General features: G+C 47.5%; 9 protein-coding genes across 9 annotated transcripts; 3 read left to right on the top strand and 6 right to left on the bottom strand.

Annotated features, from left to right (window-relative positions):
- Nucleotides 1-721: 721 nt before the first annotated feature.
- Nucleotides 722-2,037, top strand: N7511_007067 (uncharacterized protein; the record flags this gene model as incomplete). The annotated part of the gene is made up of 2 exons (XM_057129444.1): nt 722-1,324; nt 1,834-2,037. 2 exons carry the CDS (start codon nt 722-724, stop codon nt 2,035-2,037), a joined length of 807 nt encoding a protein of 268 aa, XP_056982512.1.
- A 2,400-nt stretch (nt 2,038-4,437) lies between these two features.
- On the bottom strand, nt 4,438-6,478 carry ugd1 (UDP-glucose dehydrogenase; the record flags this gene model as incomplete). Its single annotated transcript, XM_057129445.1, has 3 exons — nt 4,438-5,664; nt 5,714-6,189; nt 6,256-6,478. 3 exons carry the CDS (start codon nt 6,476-6,478, stop codon nt 4,438-4,440), a joined length of 1,926 nt encoding a protein of 641 aa, XP_056982513.1.
- Nucleotides 6,479-8,060: 1,582 nt separating this feature from the next.
- N7511_007069 (Drug/metabolite transporter) lies at nt 8,061-9,319 on the bottom strand (the record flags this gene model as incomplete). The annotated part of the gene is made up of 4 exons (XM_057129446.1): nt 8,061-8,513; nt 8,578-8,800; nt 8,854-9,029; nt 9,083-9,319. 4 exons carry the CDS (start codon nt 9,317-9,319, stop codon nt 8,061-8,063), a joined length of 1,089 nt encoding a protein of 362 aa, XP_056982514.1.
- Nucleotides 9,320-10,348: 1,029 nt separating this feature from the next.
- On the top strand, nt 10,349-11,524 carry N7511_007070 (glycosyltransferase domain-containing protein; the record flags this gene model as incomplete). The annotated part of the gene is made up of 1 exon (XM_057129447.1): nt 10,349-11,524. The coding sequence occupies one exon, from the start codon at nt 10,349-10,351 to the stop codon at nt 11,522-11,524; it is 1,176 nt and encodes a 391-aa protein (XP_056982515.1).
- Nucleotides 11,525-12,629: 1,105 nt separating this feature from the next.
- Nucleotides 12,630-13,290, bottom strand: N7511_007071 (uncharacterized protein; the record flags this gene model as incomplete). Its single annotated transcript, XM_057129448.1, has 2 exons — nt 12,630-13,086; nt 13,142-13,290. The coding sequence occupies 2 exons, from the start codon at nt 13,288-13,290 to the stop codon at nt 12,630-12,632; spliced, it is 606 nt and encodes a 201-aa protein (XP_056982516.1).
- Nucleotides 13,291-13,800: 510 nt separating this feature from the next.
- N7511_007072 (uncharacterized protein) lies at nt 13,801-14,862 on the bottom strand (the record flags this gene model as incomplete). The annotated part of the gene is made up of 1 exon (XM_057129449.1): nt 13,801-14,862. One exon carries the CDS (start codon nt 14,860-14,862, stop codon nt 13,801-13,803), a length of 1,062 nt encoding a protein of 353 aa, XP_056982517.1.
- A 727-nt stretch (nt 14,863-15,589) lies between these two features.
- On the bottom strand, nt 15,590-17,617 carry N7511_007073 (acetolactate synthase mitochondrial; the record flags this gene model as incomplete). The annotated part of the gene is made up of 3 exons (XM_057129450.1): nt 15,590-17,277; nt 17,336-17,533; nt 17,605-17,617. 3 exons carry the CDS (start codon nt 17,615-17,617, stop codon nt 15,590-15,592), a joined length of 1,899 nt encoding a protein of 632 aa, XP_056982518.1.
- Nucleotides 17,618-18,277: 660 nt separating this feature from the next.
- N7511_007074 (uncharacterized protein) lies at nt 18,278-18,797 on the bottom strand (the record flags this gene model as incomplete). Its single annotated transcript, XM_057129451.1, has 2 exons — nt 18,278-18,543; nt 18,608-18,797. The coding sequence occupies 2 exons, from the start codon at nt 18,795-18,797 to the stop codon at nt 18,278-18,280; spliced, it is 456 nt and encodes a 151-aa protein (XP_056982519.1).
- A 593-nt stretch (nt 18,798-19,390) lies between these two features.
- On the top strand, nt 19,391-20,673 carry N7511_007075 (alpha-ketoacid dehydrogenase subunit beta; the record flags this gene model as incomplete). Its single annotated transcript, XM_057129452.1, has 3 exons — nt 19,391-19,944; nt 20,013-20,578; nt 20,636-20,673. The coding sequence occupies 3 exons, from the start codon at nt 19,391-19,393 to the stop codon at nt 20,671-20,673; spliced, it is 1,158 nt and encodes a 385-aa protein (XP_056982520.1).
- Nucleotides 20,674-20,828: the final 155 nt, after the last annotated feature.

Consider the following 20,828-nt stretch of genomic DNA (forward strand, 5'->3'; position numbering starts at 1 on the left):
GCGTTATTTTTGAATGCCCCAAAAGGAGCAACATTATAACAGGCCAAAATTATACCGCTGGCAGTGTTTTTTGTTCAAAAGGAATGTTTGAGCACTATCAACGAAGCGGCTTTGCTCCTGTTTGCATGCCGCGGCTATGGGGACTGGGTGCGAGTTAGATTTGAAAGAGTGAGTCGCATCCTACTCCGCCAGTGAACTTACATTTCAAATGATCAGCTGTCAAATGATCTGCAATAACGTTATTTAACTAGGAGACATGTGCAAATATTCTCAAAGAAAAAATTGTACGATAGTGCCACTGGTCCAAAATGATCTATCACTCTGCATCCACCAGCTTCTCGACCAAAGACTCCGAGATAAAAAAGCCATAGAGGCGCAGTGACAATCTCTATCCATTACCTGTAAAGTCTTAGGCCATGCCCAGGAGACAGTATGGATTTTTGACTAAACTTTGAGGCCCCGAACTCGCCCCATCGGTATCACCGAGATCTCGTACATTGTCGCTAATATACCAAGCTTTCGAAAACGATACAAAAGTGTCAATGGGGAAATCAACAGCTGCGCTACCACATTTTGGGTAAGAAGGGCTTAGTCTGCTGAGGTTTAGTGTAGTATTCGACCTATTCTATGCATTGTAGATGAAACCGATCCGCTCGCTCACCTGTACAGTAATATCACAACATGAAAAATATACATGTCCGCTCAAAAGATAAGTCGACGCATGAGGCCGCTCTTCTTTAGCCATGTCGAAAGTTTCTGCGGCTTCATCTCACTGGACTTGAGGGAAGATTGTATGTCCTCCGCGAAACCAACGGGCATTGCCTTGACCATGGGACGGTGTTGTGCTGTGCGGCGCCTCTCCTTAAATTCGCCTCTAAAAGACCCAAGTATTCTTGCTCCAGAGTTGTCTACCTTTCTTGCTCGCCTCGCGAATCAAGCCGGTGCGCCTTACATACACCAGCGTCCTGTGACCTTCCCCACAGACCGGGAGAAGAAGAATTGGCAGAACGACCTCCCAGAGCCGGATTGGGACAATCGAGATACCTTCTCGGGCTTGCTGCGTGCGAAGAAGGGACAAAGATATACATGGGTGGCTCTTGTTAGCTCCTGGACATCGACTTGGGTGGGCAAGACAGCTGCCGAGTGGGACGATCTTCCCTGGCATGCCTGGGGTTTTGCTGCGATAAAGTCCCAGAGGGGAAGAGGAAAGCATATTATTATCTGGGACTGTGATCCCCGTTGTCCTTTCAAAGACAGCGATGATAAGCGCACTCCAACAAAGCGCCCTGGGGAATATATGCTCCCAATTCAACGAAAACTGCTGGTATTTCTCAGTCGAGAAAGAGTGAAAATTCAAAGCCTGTTCTATAACGTTGATTTATCACGATCAAACCAAAACCGATGTCTGGAGCACACCACAAGGTGGTTACAAAAGATAGTCGACTTGAACGACACACCCTTCGACGAGAGAACCAACAGACGCGGCCGTTCGATGGATTCAAGAACGAAAGGTTGCGTAAAAGTCAAATTCTGCTGAGAAACCTCATGAATCTGGGGCAGACGTGTCGAATCAACACTCATGGGTGCCAGGCCAATAATCACTCAAGAGTTGTATGATCAAGACTGGCTGATATAGATCCATGGCGAGGAAAAAGGAAGTAGAACAATGTAATTTTATCTGATATTTGAAGTCCAGTGCTGCAGGTGCGTGACTGCGTACAGTTTATTAGGCCTTGATCTCACTGCTAGCTAATTTGAGATTCCAATAGTAGACATGATAAAGTCGTATTCAGAATCCACGAACATCACATTATCCTATACGACTCCTTGCAGCCAGATAGCAAGGTTTCAGCGGATGAAGATGCTGCTAGCATAAATGAGTCCACCTCAATGAATAGGGAGGCAAATGGAGAAGAGGCAGAAGAACCAGCAAGCGTCATATTGGAGTTTTGGGATACAATCAGCGAGATTGAGAGGCAAACGCCTCATGATCGTCCTGCACAAGATGAGATGATCGAGATCCACAAACGATTGTAAGCCTTACCCGTCGTGAAAGTCCCCATTGGAAAATCGGTCTTTCAATTCTAGGTGACTTCAAGATCCCACCAGAAAAGTGAGCTGTTACAAGCACTTGAGTCATAGACGCAAGCTCCAAGGCCATAAAACTTGGCCAGAAAGGTCATAGAGACAACAAGAACCCTTTTTCCGTCATAGATGCGACATCTATTTTTCGTGTTGTCCATCAGAACTGTTAACAAGATGTTTTGAAAGTTACTTTAGAATACACAATATCTCTCATGCTCCTAGAATGGAGCTCACAATCTCGACTGCGGCTTCGTTCTCCGCCTTATTCATGGCCTTAGCCGTCATACCAGAAAGCAACACTAGCTCGAGAAAACGACTATCATGAGGGACAAATATCTCCAATGCCTTTTCTCCCGACGTGGAACCCGGCTGAATCGCTGCCATCCTTGTACCAGAGGCATCATGCAACTCTAGCTTTTTCCCGCTCATCAGATCAGACTTCCACTTTAACCGGCCCAGGGAGGATACTTGAAGGCTAAAATGACCCGAAATCTGACTGAGACGCATATCTATTGATTGGCTATGTAGCGTAAGATGCGATCTGGAAGATAAACTGGGAAGCCGAGCGTCGCCAACCAAGTCCCAAGGGCCTGCACCCCAACCACGAAGTATAACAACGTTGGGTGCTTTTTCTTTGCAGATCACAACTGAATATAAAGGTGGTGCTTCAATTGGATACCCTGCAGGATGGACTAGAACTTTTGTGGGATCCCATGGTGCTGGTCGGAGGGACACCAATGTCATTCGTTGGCTTGCTGTCTGGTTGCCAGTGGAAAGCAATGAACAATAAGCGCTCATAATGCAAACGAAATGAAGTCGCTTTTCGATGAAAGAAAGGAACGAAATTTATAGTAACGATATGTTTTAGGCTTTGTGGATGTACACGATCGTCTGCGCTTGCTTTGTCGGTCGCCCCTTATATACGTTTGCTGTTCTCGTATTCAAGTAGATCGCACTCATGACATTCGAATGTGAATATCGTATGCTAGACAAGTTAAGGCTTTGCATTTTGATCGTATCGAGTTGGCCTTGTCACTAAGACATTCCTCATTCAGTATCATGAAGCGCCGGGATCTTGGCGGGTCATTCACAGAGCTTTTGATGTCTTTTATTGGCCTGACCGGTCTCTTCCGCTTCAACATGGCTGTGCGAATGTCATCATACTACGTCTCAGGCGCCCCATATGGTCTTTCGCGGCTGAAAAGCACTAGGATACTTGCTGTTCCCTTCTGTTGAGATCGACACTAGGTTTATCTGCGCACTTTAGATCTTTACTATGCTCGGTGTGTCATCCAGTCTTGGCTGGAGCAAGCCACGAAGCAAAAAAGAAGGTTTGACTCCCTGCACTAATTGATCTGCATTATGTTGTCACACTTACTAGTGTGATCAAGTCAAGTCAGTATACTCCCGCTACGCATGTCTAAATATGACATATTTTAGAAGTGGGCAGCAGAGATCCAAGTTTATTAAACATCAAATAGATCTGGCGTAAAGGTGAGGCCGATATGATCTTCAGTACAACAATTTCACAAACAGAGTAATAGTTATTCGTTGGCAGGCCGGCACAACAAATTGCGATAAAAACGGACCATATTGCAGCAGAATCTGTGGGAGCATTTCAGGTGACGGTATGCCTTGGTCTACTATGCACTTTTCTTTCGAGGAAGTTCTCGCGACGAACTTGTAAACTGAGTCAAGCTGGCAACCTGCTACCGGCTCTTGAATCAACTTATATGCCATTACGTCTGACGGTCGCTTGGTCTGCATTGAAAGATGAGCCTCGCTTGACACGACTGGAGACTATTCTCTCGGAGTACAAGTCTGATTTTGCACAAGTCTCTTCGATGAGTCGAATCAGGTGGCTGACTTCCACCTTTGATACCCACCGTGTGAGGGTTACATCCGAATTGAAATCCGATGCCATCGATTCCCAGACAAACATGGTAGTTGGTAGTGGGCGCAGAAAGATTCCAGTCGATCCCGAGCCATGCAGTATTACTTGGCCTATCTCCAAATTATGTCTTAGTCTTCAAGATACATACACATGATGCTTATAGTTGCATGCATTCACGCCTATACGGGAACTCTGACCACGCAATTTCGATCAGAGTATCAACCGTGATTCAATAATGGAATATAGAGAACAAACCATCTTTTTACTATTTTTCCATGGGAACGTAGTACTGATCATTCATTTCCACTGTGATTCATCTGCATGCTTCTTCATTTACAGGGCATTCTAAGGTGGTTAAGTACATGGTAGTATTATGATAAAAAAAACGAAACCGACCCCGCGAGCGATTATTACACTGCCTACCCATTGGATAGAGTCCACAAAGGGAATTGCACGATCTAAATTGGATCGCCTGATGAGCCGATACTTTCAACTCGAATGCCCAAGCTGCTCATCTTCTTAGTCTCTATGATGCAACGTCCGTCGAACAACCATTTTGGTGTTTGCATGTTTTCGGCAATCTTTTCCCAGTTCACCTGTTTCTTGGGTGTGTCTTCGCTCACTTCGCGTGCTGGGATGTCGCGTGCGTTCTCGCGCTGGCAGTCTGGACAGTCAACAGCGCAATCGGGCTGAGGGATGAACCTGTCTTCAACAGACGGGGCTAGAATTGTGTTCTTCCTCTCTTCTGCCTTGGAGGGCTCCACAGTCATGGCTTCCTGGGCAGTTGCGGGAATGTCTTGCGACGTGGACCTTTTGTCCGAAGGAGAAACAGGATCGCTGTTTCGGAATTCGTCAAACTCTGTGACAATGAGAATTGCATTCGAGGAAGCGCATGCCTCGTATGCATCGGAGTACACCTTGACGGCGCCACCATCATCTCTCAAAGCCGGAGGTCCGAATGACTTGAGCTGCCGAATCTCGCTCTCGATCACGAACGGATTGCAGCAGGGGTCAAAGATTGCGATCTCACCGGGGTTCTCGTCGAGTAATGTCTTGATAATCTCAAGGGCAGGAGCCTCACGAGTATCCGAGGTATTCTTCTTAAAGGCATAGCCGAGCAATGTGATCTTCTTTCCAACCAAGGTGTTGTTAAGGCACTTGATGACACGGCTGGTGAAACGGTTACGCTGGTACTCATTCATGGTGACCACCTGACGCCAGTATGCTCCAACCTCCTTCAAGCCCAGTGATTCGGAAAGATACACCAGACTGAGGACATCCTTCTTGAAGCAGCTGCCGCCGAATCCGATACCAGCACGAAGGAACTTGTCACCGACTCGAGAGTCCATTCCAATGGATGCCGAAACTTCATTGATCTCAGCACCTGTGGCCTCACAGATGGCCGAGATACTGTTGATACTGCTCAAGCGCTGAGCAAGCATAGAGTTAGCCACAAGCTTGGCTAATTCCGAGGACCAAATGTTTGTGGTGATGATGCGGGACCGGTCGACCCAACCGGAATAAACCTGAGCCAGTGTCTGCGCGGCGACTTGTCCTGTCTCGGTTGTTGCAGAACCGATGATGACTCGGTCTGGACGCAAGAGATCCTGGATGGCTGTTCCTGCTGCAAGGAACTCTGGATTGGACAGGATCTCAAAGTGAGCATCAGGTCGACGAACGGAGATCTACCAAGTAAGTTAGTACATATAAGTTAAAATATTGCGACGAACATACCATCTCTTGAATCATCTGAGCTGTTCTGCAAGGAACAGTCGACTTTTCAACAATAATGGAACCGTTCCTGGCGTGTTGTACAACATCTGCAGTCACAGCCTCAAATGCTGTCATATCGGTTGCACTACCTGCACCGGAGCCTCGCATCTTGGTGGGAGTGTTAACTGCAATGATGACAATATCCGACTCACGGATGCACTTGGCAACGTTGGCAGAAAAGAACAAATTTGGCTTCCTGTCCGCCATAGCGGCTGTACTGCTGGAGTTTTCACTCTGTTGCTCTTCTTCGACCGAAGTAGCTGGTGTGGAGCTGCTACGAAGTCCATCTCGTGAGATGCGGACTATCTCGGCCAGCCCGGGCTCATAGATAGGAAGATGCTGAGAGTTCCATCTCCGAATCCGACGCTCGTCCTTGTCTACCACGGTAACTCGCAGAAGTGGATTCTTGTACGCGATGACAGCTGCAGTTGGTCCACCTTTTGTATGTCAGTAATTTGAGCTTTTCAAGAGATATTGGGTGTCGTCGATATATTTGGACTTACCGACATATCCTGCACCGACACAGCAAATGCTACGGACGCGTGGAACTGTGGTTGTTGACTCTGGGTCGCTGTCCTCTGTCACAGTTGTTCGGCTGCCGTTGGACTCTTCGTCAAGTTTGTCTGTTCCGTTCAAGCTGTCTTCGGGAGTCGTCGGAATGGTTGAAGAGGCCTCAATTGACATGACTGTCTCTGAATAGCCAACTGAGCTCGGAACCACAGCCATTCTGAGCACGGTGAAAGACCCTCACGGCTTGGAGAGAGGCAAGGCAAAGATTGAATAGGGGTGAGGCTTCTCAATAAAAAAGACAAATATGCAAGTCCGCTCAAGAACCCGGGGAATCAACGCGGAAATAAGGCGGCTTATGGCTAAATTTGGCTCCTCCAAATGCCAAGGTCACATTTTGCGAGAAGTAATTAATGAATCAGGGCGTCGGAGAGGACCATCCTCTCGTATGCTCTATCAAAGACCCTATGAGGTACGGTTCCACGCATCTAGCCACTTGCCACTCCAGATATACCCGATGCACCCCTGTTCGAATTATACAGCTATTGGAAATACGACGGTATTGCATGATCCGTGACTATGGGTACTGAAATGGTTTCTGCATGCATGCTTTTGGCAATCCCCCTTACTCGCTGCGTGGAGATCGTCGACTCGTGCATGTCTTGCTCAGACCGAGTCCGATAGTAGCATACGCAAGCTCTCTGCGGCTGACGTTGCACCTCCATTGGAAACATTGGATTCTTAGTATCTGGTTGGAGCGACAGTGACACCATATCGAGCTCCATTTCCACCATTCTCGGGTAAATAACACCCAAATCGGTTCGACCTAAGCCAGTTCCAGTAAACGAAATGACCAGTAGAGTCTCAAGTGGGAGAACTAGACTATTTAGTAGATCCAGTGTATTCTGATTGGACGAGACCGAAGTGAAAGAAACATGAAATGGTATTACCGAGTATTGATGATGGCACTTGGCGGGTCATCCCGCGGACGAATCCCAGGGCTTCGGTTGAACATGTGCTGAAAGAACTCCGACACATCCATTCCCCTTTTGTTGGATTCGACCAGTTGGGGATTCTGGGAAAAAGGGGTCTGTTTGGAATCCCACTACTGTCCCTCTCTACTGTACAGTATTTGCTTTCCCCTCCCAGGGTTTACACAGGATCTACAGTACACCTGAAAGTCAAGGGTCTAGGGTCTAGGGTCAATCGTACAACCTCTTGGCTGCGATCGTCGGATCTTCTCTCAGCCTTAAAAGTCGGTGGGTCTTTGTGTCGTGATCCCTGAGGCTAACTGGACGTGGCTGTAGTTGACTTGCCAATGTACCATCCCTGTAGACGCAGCCTTATGGCCTTCTGGGCTTCTGGGCGTGTTCATTTAATTGTAACCATTTGGCACTAGCTTCAGGTCTTCGCATTCGCATTCCGGGATCTATACGTGGATTGCCGGATAAGGCTGTGGATGGGTCTAACTGCCCACCCTTTTCTCTCGGCCTTCCTCCCCACACAGGTCTGAGGGCAACACGTGCGTTCGGGAATGGTGCTCATCGATCCTCGTCCCCCCCCTGCGAGCGGAATGATCGTCATCAACTCCATGTCTCTGAATTACAGGGCACAGGGCGGGCGATGCCGGCGTTACATACATACGCTTTGGTGGCTGAATACAGAACTATCATGATGGCGCGTGACTCCTCGGTGCAATAAGTAAAATACTGTAACTGAAATAGGCGAAATAGTCTTGTATTAATGTACAATTTCCAAATGATACCCAAATATATCAAAATATACCCCTCTCTTTAAATAACTATGACGTGGGGGCGGCTCTTTTCTTGGAATCGAGCTCCGCCTTACTATAGGAGGCACATCCAGCCAATACTAGGAGAATACCTGATCCGTTGAGCCAATCGACGGTGAAATCCCGGAAAACAAAGATTCCCATGGCAAGCGTCAGTGCCTGCTTGAGGTTGCCACAAACTGAAATGGTCAGAGCACCGGCGAGCTTGTTAGTCTGGAAGGAAGACACATTCAGCAAAAATGCCAACAGGCCATTTCCGAGCAAGAATACAATGGTTCCGGTGGTAGCCAGCTTGGAGGATTCGGTCGCGCGTTGCGACATGGTTTCTGCAAAGGCTGGAATCTCTCCAGCAATGATTGCCAGGATCAAAGATTGAATAGCGGCGAGAGGGGACATGCGAAACAGCAGTTCCATGGATGGGAGAGCTAGGGATCCAGTCATAAGCCGGTTGGTTGTGACGGTCTATCAATGAATTAGTCAAACTCTCCGTCAATGCCGGTCCAAGCCAGAAAACTGTAAATTATACCTTGACAGCCGCCAGAATAACTCCGAAAATGGTGATGAAAAGGCCGAGAGCCGAGTAGTGATATTCTCCAACGGTGGTCATAGCAGCACCGATGATAATCGGACATAAGGAAATATATGTGGCCATGAAGTATGAGCGACCGAACCAAAGGCGATAGATAAGGACGGTGAAAATAGGGACGGTGTTGCGGATGATTTGGAAAAAGGCCAAGCTAACGAGAGATCTGTCGCGGGAGTTAGAGTGTGAACGGCGGATATGCTTCTCATACGAGCTTACAAGGAAAGATTTGACATGGCAATGTTGGCGGTAAACAGCACCGAGAATGCCACCAAGATCATATGTTCTTTGCGTCCCAGTCTGGACAATTTGAAGTATCCAAGTTTCAACAATCCGAATGTTCCGACCGATGCGAAAGTAGTGTGTAAACATGTTAGGAGCCACGGGAACTTGAACTATTGCGCCGCTGGTTAATAGTGCACTGTTCCGACTCGAAGATTGTACTTACTGATCCCAGAATCAGTTTATTATACATGGTCAGCATCATGCTGAACAGGAAATAGGCCCCAAGCCAAATGAACTTCACCGTCGTCGGTGTCTGGTATTCCGGCTCTGTCGTGGCTGTCGTTTTGGCATCTTTCTGGTTGGCCTCGAGATCGTCGGATCCTGCGATTGATAGAGTCTCATCGTTGGAGAGCAAAGCCAGCTCTGCCTCTTCTTGCTCGTGGTTCTTGGAATGATTCATTTTTCCATGGAAGCCGTCAACGATTGAATAAGTTCAGGTCTTAAACGAATGGAGAAATAGTATAACGGCGCACGCGAGGAATGAGGAAGGAAAGTCAGATCTCCATGGGATCTATTTCCAGCGAGCGCCACCAACTGGATACTTACGCTGTACGGTCAATACGAGTGGGGTGGATGTAATCGTACCGCTGCCCAGTAACATACGAACAGGATCACATTTGGGCTCTTGGCATCTGAAGGCAGCAGTAGATCCTGCATGGATGCGTATTATTGCCTCGACTATTTTATTTGTTCGCACTTGCCGGTGGCTCCGGCAGACGTCGTATCACGGAAAGGGGTCGAGCGGAAAGGGGGCTAAGGAGTATGTGAGCCCCCGATTTCCCGCTTGGGACTTGTTTCATCGCATCCTCGGCGTGGAAATACTTGTCAGCTCCATTGGTCTTGGCTGCGTATAGGATGTGGCCCAGTCACAGCCTCCCTTGAATTTCGGGTCAAGATAATAATAACACCGCTGTGGTGTTGCGTTCCTTTTCCTTTTCTCTCTTTGACTCTGCATTCCGCACACGCGGTTCGTCAATATGATGCTCTTTGCCAGTCGCTGGCAATGGGCGAGCCTCGCAGGCTTTATAGTAGTGGCACTAATCACGTTGCTTCAATATAATAATCCTATACTGGGAAGTCATGAGCGAAGACCGATTACTGTATCGCTCAACTCTGTGGGTTTGCCTCGTGAATCTTCCGCCTCGTGCGAGACATGCGATATTAATTTCTCCAACAGACAACTTCATCCACGGCAGAGGTCGTGACAAGATCTTCCAAGTTCCACTTGCTGATACCTGCAAATGGACCCCACTTGCAACTTTGCAGAGCAGTGGTTTCATCAACTATCCTGGGCTATTCGGTCCCCGTATTCAACGGATGGAATAAAACCGGTGAATTGGATGCCTCAGTCACGCATTTAGCCAAGGTCCGCAATGTATTGCGGTACCTGAACAACTTAACATCTGCCTCTGATGATGATCTGGTCCTCATGATCGACGGCTATGATGTGGTATTCCAGCTCCCAGCCGATGTTTTAATCGAGCGTTATTTTGCCGTCATCAATGCGGCAAATGCCAAAATTGCCGCTCGTTTCGGCGCCGACACCATCGAGGGTCTCACTGGAGCGAACGCTCCCCGGCAGACCATTCTGTTCGGTCCCGAGAAAATCTGTTATCCGGTAGACTGGAGCCGACCTGGATGCTGGGCTGCCCCAGATGATTTGGATATCCCGGTGGGCGCATTTGGGCCCAACGATGGGGAGTTGGACCACAATCAAGCCCGATGGCTGAACTCGGGGACCATCATGGGCCCAGTCGGAGATATGAGAAAGATGTTCTCAGCTACCATGAAACGCATCAATGCAACCTATGACCCGGCACATGAATACAGCGACTCAGACCAGCGGTATCTGAGTGATGTCTGGGGTGAACAGGAATATTGGCGCTCTATCGCAAGACATGAGCTCTACTTCCACGATGGAGCGAACGCGACAGATAGACCACCAGCAGGAGACCCTGGCCCAGTGCCAAGGGTAATCCCAACTCGAGTCCGGGGCCAACAAACAGAGTTCCATATTGGCATAGACTACAGGTCTCAGTTGTTCCAGACACGCGTGGGCTCCGACCAGGTTATCGAGCATGTTGCATTTGATCGCCCTACCAATGAAAAGACCGATCTCGCGACATTTGTGACCAACAACACAATCCAGTCCCCAAATTTCAAGCCATATCACATCAAACTACCAAAAAACGTGGTGTTTTCCACTACACGAATTCTGCATTCAATTTCCGAAATCCTAGAGGGCAAACCCGAAGACCTGATATCTACCATCCGTTTCGGAACAAACTTCGTGACAAAGAACGTGTATGGGATGTTCCATTGTATCGGCGAGAAGACATATCTCGATGATCTCTGGTATCGACTGTGGTTCCAGAGATACGCGCAGCCGTTGTTTGAAGCCGCCATCCGAACCATCAAAGAGGGGAAAAAGATCTCCGATACACCCATCGACGGACGCAGGTGGGAGGTTGCTCACGAGTATCCAAAGACATCTGAGATGGACCTGCAAGCTGGTGGTGTGTGGGCCGACTTTGATGGCGAATGGTTAAGTTGGGGAGAACTGTGCCAGCCCTTCGAGGGCGATCTTTTTGGTGCTAAACCTTGATTATAATTTTTTTTTTTTTTGCCTGGAGCTGTATTATTATGCATGTCTTGAAGTGGCGGTCTGCTTAATCAAAATAAGTAAAAATCGCCGCAAAGTATAATGACTATCGTTTTTCATTTTGCACTCGTTCAATTCCTGGACCTTGACATTTGTCTCGTGAAAATTGGGTCGAAACGATTTGAATACAGATTTCTTGATTCTTTCAAAAAGGTTTACCCAATAGATGATAGTTCTCTGTGACTGATCCCTGCATAGCACAGATTAGTAGCTGCATACAGTAATTTGTCTAGCGACGGGGTGGTCTGTGTGTTCGCTGGAATTGCTGCTAGCCTCGAGCTAATCTGATACAGATGAGCAGATCTACATGTATGAAATCAATCTGTCCCGAAGCTCTCGTTTGTTTTCTTGGCAGAGAAAATTCTTAAAGAAAAGAAAATACACCACTATATAATTTCTTTCCCGGTTGGACTGCAGCTATGCCACGTACTTTCTAGATGTGCTAGTTTTAGCTCGGAGCAGGAATAATGAAAGCTCTTTTTTTTTTTAAAAAAAAAGCACAATGCTTTATATAAAATCTGCCATGCTCACCCTGTTTGCTGGCTGCCCCAATGATTTCGAGGCGCAGCCATCATATAAGTTAAGCTGGCCACCCTGAAGATAAGAGAGGTTACCCACACCATTGATGAATCGAGATTTATCCAGGAATGTCATTCTCCCTGGTCTATTTCTTGGATTTTGTTGGACTCTTGGAGATCCAAAGTTGCGCATTGGTGGGACTTGATCGAGCACCGTGGAGCCTAGGTAGTACAATTTGCTGATCAATGGTCTGAGTGCAGCAAAGATTGTCTCGCATCACGGACGTTATACTTAAATCCGAGCCGGTGGGACGCCAACCTGGCGCCGTGGAAGAATGTGGGCACCTACGAATAGTTATTCGATACGCCCCACACCGGAAATGGACTTGCTTTTCACAATAACATCAGTTCCATAACACTATCAAAAGCATTCAGGAATACGATAATATTGCCTCTTCCACCAGTACAATAAATAACATTTGGCATTGCATAGGACCTCCCAAGAGATCCCAACAACAGAAACCCATCGTCTATTCGTTTAACCAACGGAAACTCCCATCCATCAATTTGACACATGAAGACGGGTCGTCCACGCCAGGCAAGTCCTGCTTGATCTTGAAACCCTTCTGAGACAATAGCCATCCGATACACTTGTAGCTTGCCCTCGAGCCCGGGGAAATCCCGAAGTCAACGTGCGCAGAGGGCAAGACCGATGTAATACTATCGCGATCATATATGGCCTCCAATGTTAACAGTTTCCATTGACCGTCGACTTTCTGCAGGCGAGATATAAATCGTGTGAACGACAGGCAGTCATACTGCTGTCCTTGATAGTCAAACCGAATCGAGATAGATCCAGTGGATTCAGTGAGAGCCTTGTCTGCATTCAGATGGACTTCAATAGGACAAATTGTATGGACTGTTCCCGTTCCACCGGTGGTCATATTTCTGGACCCATTCACAAAACCATCAACATTTCCTTGGAACCTGGGCACGCGTCAGCAAATATCATACAAGGAGATCTGTTTTGAGTCGTATCTACCAGGTAATTTCAATATGGGTTTTCGAAGGATCTGGGTGGTAGCAGTCGCGAAGCTTCTGCCATTGGTCGGTATCGCGGTAATATCGCTCCTTGAAAAGTAAGGATTTGATGGAAGATTCATCCAAAATTTTCTCGTTCGCAGAAGCCATTTTCTGGTTTTGGTTCAGTTCCTGCTTGATGTGGTAGACAGCAAAACGTCAGTAGGCCCAGGCAAAGGATATTAGAATCTGAACTAACGTTATCTGTCGGAATGCTAGGAAGGTGCCAAATCAATGCAATCACTTCCAGTAGTGAACAGAAATCACTGTTAGACCTACTTATATTGGGTCGGCTATCACGGATGTTGGCGGCTGTATCCAGATCTCAGTTTTATCTACGCGATTGGCGATCGTTGCCGTGGTTTCCGAATTACGAGGAGATCTAAACCTGCTTTAGCGAATTGAGCGGATGAGAGGTCTACTGTTTTGTTCTGTTTTGGAATATACCCGACCGAAAAGAATCGGAGGCTCCACTATCACGGCATCTGATCAGCACAACCTTTTCAGTCCCACATTCAGATTAGTCCCACACTCATACTCTTGTCATTGAACTTACGATTCAAGTGAATGATCCAAGAGTGAAGCTTTGATTCATAAAGTCAGAATTAGATAACTTGACGGTCACTTCTCATTTAGTGCCGATTCCTCAAAGCGCGTCGTACTATAAACTAGTGTAGTAATACCGCTCTGACGCAAAGCACCGTCCATATCCGCGTCTTGTTGCTCTCCTTGAACAGGTCCAGGAGACGGAGTCCGCCGCAAACCGTACCAGTTGGCACACTCCAAGGCAAAAGAGCAGCACTTCATATACCAAGCTCTGTTCTGCAGGCTCAACTCGATACAATGCGGAGCCATCGGAATCATCTCACTAGTAACTTTCGGACTAGCCAGGAATGCACCCTTGTAACTCTCCAATGCTTGAGCAGAATTGATCCAAAGCCCATCAAACTCAGCCAACGCATACATAACAGGAACACTGACAGCACCCGCATATTTGTGCCAATAGCTTAGCCAAGTCATGTTGATGTCATGTAGCTCGCCTGGGGGTACAGGCCGATTAAGCCGGGCTGTATGGCGAGACATTTCATAATCTGTGAGATTATGCATGGGAATTTGGAGCATTATAGCGTCTTTTGGGCTCGCATCGAACTGCACAGAGCCGGTAGTCTCAGCTAACAAATGGAGCATAGCTCCTCGCGGGCCTTCGGCCAGTTCGGTGCCGATTCCAGATGTAATGAGCCCTCCCAATGGATAGCCTTCAGTTCCCTGGTAGCATCCGGCCGTGATAGTGGCGATCATTGCTCCAATAGAATGCGACAGGAGCACGATGGTTGTTGCTCCTGAACGCTCTCTGAAATGCTGCCACAACTGCGGTAGCACGGTGGAATTCAGAAACTTTCCCTGAAGTTGACCGTGGGTTGCGTCTTCATCGTTGGGATCCACTGGGGCAGGAGTACTTCTTCCATAGCCGGGTCTAGTGAGGGAAATGGTGGGTATTCCTGCCCAAGCGGACGTGCTGGTAATTGAATAATTCTCGTCAACATCGAAATATTGAGCATCATAGCTACCGCCAGGAACGCAGACAATAAGTGGCAAATGGGCTGCCTTTTGAGATGTGGTCGGGAGATTGAAACGACCAGAGATTATACCTCCGTTGGGAAGAGAGATCTCAAATTCTTCCATAATTTTTGATCGTATATTACGGGGCTTGAAGGTGAGAGCGAGGAACTGACGAAAAGAAGTACTCAGCCAGAACAGTCGCAGTCGTTAGCGAAAAACGATCCGGGGTAATGGAACTGGTAGATTTGACCAGTAATCAACTGGCGGGCGTGGGAAGCTAAGTACACTGGCTGGTACCTACGCCTTTTGGTATAGTGAAAATTGCCCTTCATTTCTTGGCATTGAGGGACAACAACCACAATGGGATGCAGTCCACCAAAAAGCGGGACATCGTAGCATTGAGGCGGATATATCGGTATTCAGAACGCCGAAGCACCGAAGATGGCAGTTGCCAAAAACTTAAGGTCATGGTTACCGCTGGATATACCGCCCTTTCATGACGACAGAAATTGGTTGTTTGACTTAGCAGGGAGTATCTCAGGTGTTTGATTGGTGGATATGGGTTGCATTCAGCCCTACATTGGATAGCTTGGCAATAGCATAGTCTCTCACTCTTCCGTGCTTACCTTGTTGTTTTGCGTGAAACAGACTTCCTTTGCTGAGAACAACAGTTCTGTAAAGAAACCACACTGCTCGAGAAGTGCCACATCATCTACATAATTGCGCTGGTGTCATAATGACACGAGGCAAAGCTACAGAGTTATGCGAATGGTCTGAGTCGGCGAACTTTTTATAAATCAACTCTAGTATTCAAAGACCTTACGTTGTGAACATCACGTCGAAATCTTCACTATAGATTTGATGAGCTTTCTTGCTCGTAGAACATAAACTCATCAAGCGCACGACCGGCGGGAACCATGGGAAGAGACAGAGACTTTTGAGTGATCATCACCTCCAAAAGTGCCGGTCCAGAGCTTTCCAACAACCACTTTAACTTTTCGTCTACCTCGGTCGTGTTGGAACAGCGCTCGGCCTGCACACCCATAGCTCGAGCTGCCTCGACAAAGTCTGGGTTGCGGTGATGACTGTGACAAAAGCGGTCGTTGAAATAAACAGACTGAAGGTGTGTCACCATACCCTGCTCCTCATTATTGAGCACGATTGTTTTCACACCGATATCAAATTGACTTGCTGTCAACAGCTCATTCAGGGTCATGTTAAATGAGGCGTCACCATCGATATCGATTACGAGCGCATCTGGCCGCGCTAACTTGGCACCAATGGCGGCTGGAAGCCCATAGCCCATCGTTCCAAGTCCCCCTGAGGTAATCATTGTTCGTGGATGTTGCCATCGGAAATGCTGTGCAGTCCACATTTGATGTTGGCCCACCCCAGTTGTGATGATAGTACGGTCTTTCACCGGACTAACGAACTGGCTCAGGCGTTCGATAAAAGCTTGCGGCTGGACTAAGCCGCCAGGCTTACCTTTCGGATATTTCGAAAATGCGTAAAAAGTCTTCCACTGGGCGATCTGGTCAGCCCATTCCGGGCGGTTTGTCTCTTCAATCAAAGGCATCATCAGTTCAAGGTTGTCTGCACAATCCCCCACCACGGCTTCCGTTGCTTCCACAACCTTATTGATGTTTTTGGGACTGATATCAAAGTGAATAATTCCGCCACATTTTTTTTCGGCAGCCCGCTTGGCTTTCGGTGCAAACTTAGGAATGTGGCCAGTCACACGGTCATCGAAGCGAGCTCCCAAAGCGATGATCAAGTCGGCTTCTTGAATGGCCTTGTTGGCATATCCAGACCCATGCAATCCTAGCATATGCAAGGCTTTAGGATCTTCCTCGTCAAATGCGCCGAGACCTTGAAGACTAGTTGCTACCGGAATGTCTGACCTTTCGGCAAGCTCTCTCAAAAGGTTTGGTCCCCTTGGACCAGCCAGGATTCCTTGTCCAACGTATAATACTGGCCGCTTTGAAATATTGATCAAGTCAGCCGCTCGTTTGATGGTGGATATTGACTCTTTGTGGCTTGCGTGGTTTCCGTCCAAAGCTTGTCGGACAATATCTGATCGCGGAATCTGTTGTCGCAAGATACCCGCAGTGATGTCTATTGGAAGCTCGACCAGCACAGGTCCTGGACGACCGCTAGCTGCTATCTCAAACGCTTGATTGATGCGACGAGGCAGTTCAGCGATGTCTCTCACAGCAACATTCCATTTCGTACATGGCATTGACATCCCGAGAACATCCGCTTCCTGAAAGCCATCAAGCCCAATAGAACTCGTGGCGACTTGTCCGCAAAACACAACCATAGGGGTTCCATCTGCCAAAGCATCCATCATCGGTGTGATCAGATTCGTAGCACCAGGTCCAGATGTCACCAAAACGACTCCCGGTTTTCCAGAAACTCGCGCATACCCTTGAGCCATGTGCCCTGCACCTTGCTCATGCCGGGGCAAGGTGAAATTGAATTCTTTGCACTCGTGAATCGCGTCAAATACAGGGAGGATTGCGCCGCCAGGGTAACCGACTATCGGCGAGAGGGGTCGATTAGTTGTGTTGTATCCGCGACATGTTGGAATTCTTACAGATTTGTTTCACATCATGTTTAATCATCATGCGTTTGAATACCTCGCCTCCGTTCAGACCCAGAAAGCTATTTTCCGAATAAGCATGCGACGGTAAAGAGAGAATATAAAACCCACGAGTCATCAAGATCGGTCGGTCTTTTTGTGCCGATTTGTGATGCGAATGCAGACCTGGCACCAAACTGAACATTCCGTCGGCTATCTTCAAGTCTTAAATTCACAATTAGATATGACTGACCTTGTAAGTGTTGATTGATTGATAGACTCACAGCCCAGCCCCATTATTCGTGTCGCAATTTGTGTTTTGGTCCTGCTTCACAGCTGAAGCCGTTGAGCCATTCCGTATAGTCCTTGTAATATGACGGCGTAGGCGAGTATTTCGAACCAGCAAGGCCCTCAATGCAGAGTATCTTGTTGTAATTGGCATTATGAATATCAATAATCTTCTCAGCTGTTCCAGTCTGTATTGGTATCGGGAAGAGAGGCACCACTGGATTAAAAACGGTCACTCAACAGATCCCGAGTTTAAAAGGGGTTTGTATAGTTCCGGACTGCGATATCGGTCCTTTTTACAATACTGGCTCAATGCATAGGATAAATGAGTCAAATAAAGTTGACTCACCCATCTTTACACTGCGCAATCGGTGTCTTGGAAATATGATATCGGCAATCGTCGGCATCCCTTTCTTGCTTGCTCCCTTTGTTCGGGCTTTTGTTATTGTAACTTCCAGAAGCATTCGATAAAAAAAAGGGCTAGGAAATCAAATTACATGAATCTTTCTAGAAGAGGATTTATTGATGTTGTCTGTGCTGAAATGCTGACTGTTGAGTCATGCACAAAAATCGGGCATGGATTTCACAACCTCGTACTATTCTACTCTGTAAATATAACACCCCAATGAATACTTATTCGGGGCAATAGTCAGGGCATGCAATGGCGGCTCACTCAGCATCCAGGATCAGTCGCGAGTCGCGTGGAGCTGGATTGACAACCTGATATTGACATATTTTGGGCCCCCACTCCTCGTCTTCAATTTTCATCCGAGCGATAAACTCCAAGCTTGCATGTGTTCCCGATAGTGTCTCTAACTTCAAGTTCCCAACAAGAAAAATGTCCGTGAAATGTGTGTCGTTGACGTAGCACTTCAAGATTTTATGCTGCCGGGTCTTCACTGTCGCCCAGGCGCCATTTCTGGATTGCGATATCTCTAAAATCGAATATGAGTGAACCCTGACTGACGTTTTGTGGAAGAGGTCAGAGCTAGTACTTACCTGCAGCGCCCTGAAAGGTGCCGTTCGCTGTGATGAATACTCCGTCTTGGGTAAAGATGTCATCGGCCAAGGTCTGCCCTACTTCTTCGGAATTGGTGTCTACCAGCGCAAAGAATCGGCTCACCAGTTGCTTGACTCCTGAGGAGGGCTGGAGAGAAGGCCAAACCGGTGAATCTTTATCGTTTTGCATTTTGTCCCTTTGAAAGATGCTATAGACGAGTGGTGATTTGTTCAGGTCGGAAAAATAATTGACTACTAAATATAAACCCCGACTATGCAATTTTCCTCGGTCAAATGAGCGTGAGGAGGATTGCTTACACCGTAGCGGTCGGGACTGCTAACTTTGACGCCTAACCTGTCTTGTGCGGTCTCTACGTGACGCATAAACGGCCATTTCAATAATGATAACCGATGAAATGAAATCTTAACCCCGCAAAATGTTGTTCAAATTCCGCTCTCGGGCTTCACACCTTTGAAAGTATGGGGTAAGCTTGGAGCGATCCCGGGCGTTTGCCCGTTTTCGCTCGGGGGATTACTGAGGACTGTGGGCCCCATGCTTCTGCCGCTAAATTGACTGCCCATTAGGGTCAAGGAGAAAACTGCGAGGAACGTATTTGTTTCAATCAGATATCAACGTCTCTGTATTCAGCTACATGGACGGCTCCGCTTCTAACCGATGGAAGGCAGGGTCATACTATGAACTTAAGATTGAGAAATGATATTTTCGTTGCCCTGCTCAACATAGATTCAGTAATCTTCGCCCCAGTCATAATAACCAAAAACATGATTACTCGTCATATACCATCTGGTGGACTGCCTATTTCGAAAGCGCGTGGCTATACAACAAGTGCAAAAGTGCGGCGACTGAACCTACCGATAGACTTTAAAGCCACGCCATTGCTGCACCATTCTCCGAAAACATTCCAAAGCAGTGGCATTCCAACTGAAGGGACGTCCAAGCGATTGAATCTCTGCCAGGCCGTCAATACCGCTTTAGCCACCGCACTGCGTTCATCCAAAGACGTACTTTGCTTCGGTGAAGATGTTGCATTCGGCGGAGTTTTTCGCTGCACGAGTGGACTTCAAAGCGAGTTTGGTTCCCACCGGGTCTTCAATACTCCTCTGACGGAGCAAGGCATTGTTGGTGCAGCGATAGGTGCCGCAGCGGAGGGAAGAAAGCCGGTTGTTGAGATCCAATTTGCAGATTACGTCTTCCCTGCGTTTGATCAAATTGTCAATGAAGCGAGTAAGTTTCGGTACCGAGAGGGTGCTACGGGCAGCAATCTTGGGGGTATGGTCATTAGGATGCCTTGTGGAGGTGTTGGGCATGGTGCATTGTTGGTCTCTCTACTTCTATCAACTTACTTACCTGCGTTGAGTGGTATTTGACTTATTTGGAATTTAGATACCACACCCAATCACCAGAGAGTCTCTTTTGTCATATCCCAGGTTTCAAGGTCATCATGCCGCGCTCGCCGTCTCAGGCAAAGGGCCTGCTGTTGTCTGCGATACTCGAATCGAAGGACCCAGTCATCTTCCTCGAGCCTAAGATCCTCTATCGGGCTGCCGTGGAAGAGGTCCCGGAAATTCCGTACACACTGCCACTCAGCAGAGCGGAGGTCCTGAAGCAGGGTGCCGATCTGACGATTGTCTCATATGGCCGACCACTTTATACGTGCCAGGCTGCAATTGAGGCCATTGAGAAGGAGATTCCGGGCGTCACCATTGAGTTGATTGATTTGCGAACTATTTATCCCTGGGATAGGGAGACTGTGACTGAAAGTGTCAAGAAGACCGGTCGCAGCATTATCGTTCATGAAAGTATGGTCAATTTCGGCGTTGGTGCAGAAGTCGCGTCAACGATACAAGAAAATGCCTTTTTTCATCTCCAGGCTCCCGTCAAGCGGGTTGCTGGGTGGTCTACTCACACGGGGTTAGCCTGGGAGAAATACATTCTCCCTGATGTTACCAGTAAGTTTGTCAATTCTTTCTTTTGATTGCCAATTAACGTGATGGGTAATTTTGCAGGGATTTATGATGCTATCAAGGAGACACTGAAGGTTTGATCATGGTTGCGCAGTAGAAACTCTTTGAAACTCCTAGCAACATTAGATATGCAAGGTTGTAGAATGAAAATATCATTATATGAACTACTGGTTTAGTTTTCTTTTCAAAATGAACTAATTTAACATAAAAATTATCGACAGAAATTAATTTCAAA

The sequence above is a fragment of the Penicillium nucicola genome, assembly GCF_028828085.1.
Source record: "Penicillium nucicola strain IBT 29836 chromosome Unknown utg000007l, whole genome shotgun sequence".
Lineage (NCBI taxonomy): Eukaryota > Fungi > Ascomycota > Eurotiomycetes > Eurotiales > Aspergillaceae > Penicillium > Penicillium nucicola.